Source organism: Onychomys torridus, chromosome 4 (genome assembly GCF_903995425.1).
Source record: "Onychomys torridus chromosome 4, mOncTor1.1, whole genome shotgun sequence".
Taxonomy (NCBI): Eukaryota; Metazoa; Chordata; class Mammalia; order Rodentia; family Cricetidae; genus Onychomys; species Onychomys torridus.
The window spans coordinates 62,821,984-62,828,155 of record NC_050446.1 but is presented as its reverse complement, the minus strand read 5'-3'; the positions used below and the strand labels follow the sequence as shown (position 1 = coordinate 62,828,155).

Sequence of the window (6,172 nt, the reverse complement as noted above, 5' to 3'; positions counted from 1 at the left end):
TGCTGGGTTGTCTCATCTGGCCTTTATGTGAGAGTTTATACCTAGTCTTGTGTTAACTTCCCCATCTTCAGTTGATAACCCTGGGAGACCTGCTTTTTCTTGAGAGAAACAGAGGAGAAGTGGATCTGAGGGAGAAAGGAGATGGGGAGAGGAACTGAGAAGTTCAAAGGAAGGGGAAAACTGAGGTCAGGATTTAATATAAGAGGGAAGATTTTTTTTTAAGATAAAAAATAAAATTAAAATAAGACACTGGGAAAATACACATACCTTCCAAGTCATTCTTCAGTGAGTGGTGTATTGAAATTTAAATCATCACCATGTCCTTATCCTCTGCTGTAGCTCATAAAGTCCTGTGATATGTGTGCTTATGTGTATGTATCTGTGCCTCTTTCAGTCTGAAAGTGTGCTTCTGCGTAAATACACATAAAGGCACAGCTCACCTTATTTATAGCAAAACTACTCTAGATTCTTTACAGTAATATGAACTATGAGTTGTTGATTGCTTTCAATTCCTTCTATGAGATTTCAACATGGAAAACATCACTGAAGTCACTGAATTTGTACTGAAGGGCTTCACAGACAATGCTGACCTGGAGATCCTTTCCTTCTTCCTCTTTCTAGCAATTTACCTCTTCACACTCATGGGGAATTTAGGACTGATTGCTCTAGTTATAGGGGATTCCCACCTACACAACCCCATGTACTATTTTCTGAGTGTGTTGTCCTCTGTAGATGCCTGCTATTCCTCTGTTATCACTCCACAAATGGTAGTTGACTTTATATCAGAGAAGAAAGTCATTTCATTCATTGGCTGTGCTACACAGATGTTTCTGGCTGTTACTTTTGGTACAACAGAATGCTTTCTTTTGGCAGCAATGGCTTATGACCGCTATGTGGCCATTCATAACCCACTTTTGTATGTAGTAATCATGTCATCCAGAGTCTATGTGCCACTCATCATTGCTTCCTATGCTGGTGGAATTTTACATGCTGTTATTCACACTGTTGCCACTTTCAGACTGTCCTTTTGTGGATCCAATGAAATCAGTCATATTTTCTGTGACATCCCTCCTCTCCTGGCAATTTCTTGTTCTGACACCCACATCAACCAGCTTCTCCTCTTCTATTGTGCTGGGTCTATTGAGATAGTCACCATCCTCATCGTCCTGATCTCCTATGGCTTCATTCTGTTTGCTATTCTGAAGACTCGTTCTGCTGAAGGTAAAAAAAAAGTCTTCTCCACATGTGGCTCTCATCTAACTGGAGTGTCCATTTTTCATGGTACTGTTCTTTTCATGTATGTGAGACCAAGTTCCAGCTATGCCTTGGAGCATGACATGGTTGTGTCAATATTTTACAGCATTATAATTCCCATGTTAAATCCTCTCATTTACAGTTTGAGGAACAAAGATGTAAAAGAGGCAATGAAAAAGGTATTTGGTAAAAGACAAATTTATGGATAAAACTGTATTTTCTATAAACCATATATGAAAAAATAAAAGTTCTATTCTATAAGTAAATATGAAAATTTATGTTGAAAATGTTACTTTGCATTCATTAAAATATTTCAGTCCTCAGTAAACATGAAATTAAAGGTATTAGTTAATGCCTCTCTGGTCTATTTTCAAAACAGAAAGACTATTTATCCAATTTCTTTTTTAATGTTCATAATCATATATATTTATACATATTTTGCATAGTGCCGACACTACATGAAATGCATAATGTACAAATAAATAAATATGCTTAGATTTGTTTTATATGCATATTTAAATAACCTGTAATATAATTTTAGATTGTTTCATTTCTTTATAAATCATATTGTAAATTCTCTCATATTAAAAATTTAAAATAATTTTACTATTATATCGCAATGGCTAAATAAAATATTGTTGTCCTTGTTCAGTTCACGTTTCGGCAGTCAAGTTGGCTAGACCTTATGAACATAGCATCTGACATTACTATGAGACAATCTCACAGAAAACTTCTTGATCCTCTGGGGTTACGATCTTTCTGTTCCCTCTTCTACAATGTGCAAGTGCTGTTGGGCAGATATAGTTACTGGGACTGGGCACTAGAATTATGCAACTTGATTGACTGTATTGTCTGTAATGGTCTCCTGTAGTAAAGAGTCATTTTCTTGATGAATGGTAAGGACTACATTGGAAGCAGATTAAAGAAACATTATACATATGGAGCAGCTTGTGTTAGAATGTATATATGTATGTATGCATATATGCTCATAACAGAATTAATGAAAAAAAGATGGTATGAATTGAAAGAGAGCAAGGAGTGGTATGTGGGAAAGTTTGGGTGGAGCACTGGGGGAGAGGAAGATGCAGGTCAGTGAGGAAGGAGGAAACGTTGGATCACTGGGCACTGGAGTTACAGAAAAGTTCAAGCTGACTGATAATAAATGATGGCAACCAAACTAAAGTCCTTTGCAAAGGCGGCAAGCCCACCTAACTTCTGAGTGATCACTCAATCTCAGTAAATTTTATTCCTCTTTATGCAAAATTATATGCAAATTTTCATCTCTTTTTTATATGTGTATGAAAGTGTCCTACTTTCCAACTAAATGTAAGTTGAAGAAAGACTTCCATTGTACCATAAATGTGTAGTCAACCTTTTCATTCTCCCAAGTCTCCTCTACTCTCCCTCCTGGTGAATTACCACTATGTGGTATTGAATCCAGAGTGTCTGAAAGGCAAGCCAAGATGGATCACTCTATTGTGTGCGAGTGCCTCACATATCCATTACCAATGCTTCTGCTCTTACTCTACGTGGGCTTTATTTTTACCAGGAATACTACCCTTACCAGAGTCTCCACCCTACCTTTACCAGATTTCCTGACCTCACCAATCCTTCCACTCTTCCCTTACCAGGCATTTTGTCCTTCCCTAATCTTTGTCTTTGTCTGATTGATATTGCTGAGTCCCACCCAGGTCCACAAACCCTAGTACTTCATCAGAGATTCTGGGTTTCCACACATTAGGTGATCTAGAAATGCTAGGAACTCAACTTTGGTGTCCACCATGGCTTTGCCCACATTTCCAAAAGACCTTTTCCATATTCCTTGTTTCACTAGAATCTGTAAGGTATGTGACTCAGTCTTAAGAATCTGAAGAATAACAACTTCTTTCTCTACAATCTTAAAATTATTAATCTTCATGAGTAATATTAGATGTAATAATAATAGTAGTAGTAATTTTAATTTGTAAAACCATTGAGGAAAATACAAATTGAATAGCAACATATGATCTGAAAACTATACTTGCGATTTAAAAATTCTTAGAAACAGAAACTTTTGTTTGGTATATGGTAAGTAATCTGTAATCCCTCACATTGGGTTTTCTTCTGTCTCCATAATTATCCCACACTTTGCCAACACTGCCCCATATTTCAAATTCTGTTCTCATACCCTGTTTCATTATAGAATACTCACTACATCCAACTTCAGCAGTCTCTCAACCTCACAGCTGTACCAAAGCAAAGCCTCCCTCTTTCTCTAGTCCTGTTTCAAGACTCACTTCTACCATCTTTCCTCTAGTTACTCACTCAGAAAAATCTGTTTTCCCACACACCCACACACACATTGCTTCATAGCTGCCCAGAGCCAAGGCTATTCTCCTATACACATTCCTTTTCATCTCTATATCTTTACCCACATTTTAAAGTGTTTCCACTTGTTTTCTGTAGATTCCACCAATGTACAATGAAATTACAAAAATATGCTCCCCATATCTGACTTTCCACAATATTTATGTCATTATATCTTCTACCCACCGTGACAGAGGAAATAAAAAATATATATCTTTTGTAGATTCTCTTCAAATTCAAGATTCCCACCATTACTCTGTCAGAAACACATATCAGCTATTGACCCTAAATGGAACAGACTGCTTAAGTCCCCTAATCATTAACATATATACTATCTATTAATCTACCTTATCTAAGTAAAGAATAGGCTTCCCATGAGGCACTGAATTATAATAAAATCCAATAAATCATCTGAAAATCAGGCAACATTTATGAGCCATCTTACAATGACTCTCCTTAAACATTAGAACCTAATTCTGAATCAGGAAGATGATATTTATATATTCACTTCACTTCCTAATCCTCTCCACATTGGGCTGAGTTACAGACACAGGATATGGTTTATCTTTAAATATAAGAACTTAGTTGTATTTGGTGGTAGTATGTGTTCCCTTTCTCCTTCAGAGCTGAGTGGTTTGGACTGTATTTAGGAACAAACCTTGGGACATTACTAGGAGACAGTCTTACAGCAAACTCTAGATCCTTTGGCTCTTAAAGTCTTTCTGCCCCTTCTTTTGCAATATTCCTTGAGGGAGCGTTAGATGTAAGATTCATTTTATAGATTTATCCACTGGGACAAGGGTCCACAATTCTGTACCTTGATTGCTAATGGTCTCCATCTGTTGAAAAGAGAATTTTCCTTGAGAAGTGAGGACTACAACTACCTGTGTATATAAAGATGCATATTTATACTTGGGGATTATGACAGCTCAGTAAACTGTTGCTTGTAGGTTTTAATTCAGTATGAATGAATTCACTAGCCTTAGATAGTTGGCTAGTTTTCTAGTACCAGTTATGACATCCTTCTTGGTAAGTAGGTCTTGTGTCCAATTACAGAGATGTTGGTAACTTCCAAGTTATACATGCCACTACTATACCCTTAAGGTTATCATGCTAGGCTAGTCATTTTTCTGCCTCATAGGTATAATAACTGTGTAAGACATTTGGTTGCTTCCCTCCTTTGGAAACTTACTTGGTAACTTCTGGTACCATGAAATCTACTCGAGGAGGGGACATTCAGGTCAGTTTCAGCTTGGTTGCCACTGATAGGTGGAAGGTAAGTCCCTATTATTGATTAAGACACCAGGATCCTTCTTTAAATGTTATTTCTGTAATCTTTTAAAAGTTATTTATATACTTTGGATATTAATCTTCTGTCAGATATCCAGCTAGTATAGAATCGTTCCCATTTGTGGAATTCCTTTTCAGGCAGTTTGTTATTTATTTAGCTGTACAGAAGCTTTTTAGTTTTATGTATTTGTACGTATCATTTGTTGGTTTTAATTCTGGGGCATATGGCTTCCTATTCAGAAAATGAGTTCCTATACTTCTAACCTATAAACCATGTTTTGTTCTAATAATTTCAGTGTTTAAAATTTCAGATCTTTGATCCATTTGACATTATATTTTCTATAAAGTAACAGATACTGGTATAATTTCATTCTTATGAATTTGTACATCCAGTTTTCCCACAACCATTTGAAGAAATACTTTCTTATCTCCATCTTATTTTTTGTTTGTATGTGTGACTGTGGTGATATTTTATTTGTGCTGAAATGTGGTGATATTTTATTTGTGTTTTAATAAATAATGCTTGCCTGGAGATCAGAAGAAAAACCAAGCCATTATAAGTAAAACACAAAGTCATGCAATGATAGCACATGCCTTTAATCCTATCAATGTGCAAACAGGGATCTGTCTGAATCTCTGTGAGTTCAAGGCCATACAGGAAACAGAGCCAGATGTGGTGGCGCATGCCTTAAATTCTAACACTAGCTAGCCATGGAGGTCTGGAGGTCTGTATAGACAGACATAAAGTGACAGAGCTGGGCAGGAATAGGAAGTGATGTAGCTGGACAGAGAGAACAATCAGATGGCAGAACAGCAAAGCATACAGGTGTGGGTAGAAGCTGCTGAGTTGGTGAGGTAAGGTTAGCTGTGGCTTTTCTTATTTCCCTAATCTTTTCTAGGCTCTCACCCCTATATCTGGCTCTGTGTTTTTTATTTAATAAGACATTTAGAAATTCATCTAAAATTGGCACCCAACATGGTCATCAAATATTAATAGATTAGATATTGTATTGCCAAATACAAATAGACTAGATATTGTAACTGTAACTCTTGCTTGATAATTGTTCTATTATATGTAATTTTACTATTTTAAAGTTAAATCTTCCTTTTTGATTAAACAGAAAAGAGACAGTGGTGTGGAATGTCATTCTGTATGCTGTGAATGTGTGTTGTTCTACTTGGTTGATAAATAAAATGCTGATTGGCCAGTAGCCAGGCAGGAAGTATAGGTGGGATAAGCAAACAAGGAGAATTCTGTGAAGAGAAAGGCTGAATCAGGAGT

The 6,172-nt window shown here is 36.4% G+C and overlaps 1 protein-coding gene across 2 annotated transcripts; it reads left to right on the top strand.

Annotated features, from left to right (window-relative positions):
• The first annotated feature begins 509 nt into the window (after window positions 1-509).
• Window positions 510-5,625, top strand: LOC118583155 (olfactory receptor 1086). 2 transcript variants are annotated; one of them, XM_036186527.1, is made up of 2 exons: window positions 531-1,433; window positions 5,608-5,625. In XM_036186527.1, exons 1-2 carry the CDS (start codon window positions 531-533, stop codon window positions 5,623-5,625), a joined length of 921 nt encoding a protein of 306 aa, XP_036042420.1. The 2 variants fall into 2 exon arrangements, with proteins under 2 accessions (XP_036042421.1, XP_036042420.1); XM_036186528.1 differs by lacking the exon at window positions 5,608-5,625 and having other exon boundaries at window positions 510-1,463.
• Window positions 5,626-6,172: the final 547 nt, after the last annotated feature.

Coding starts and splice junctions, on each gene's coding strand:
- LOC118583155 (XM_036186528.1), top strand. CDS start 531: ATGGAAAACATCACTGAAGTCACTGAATTTGTACTGAAGGGCTTCACA.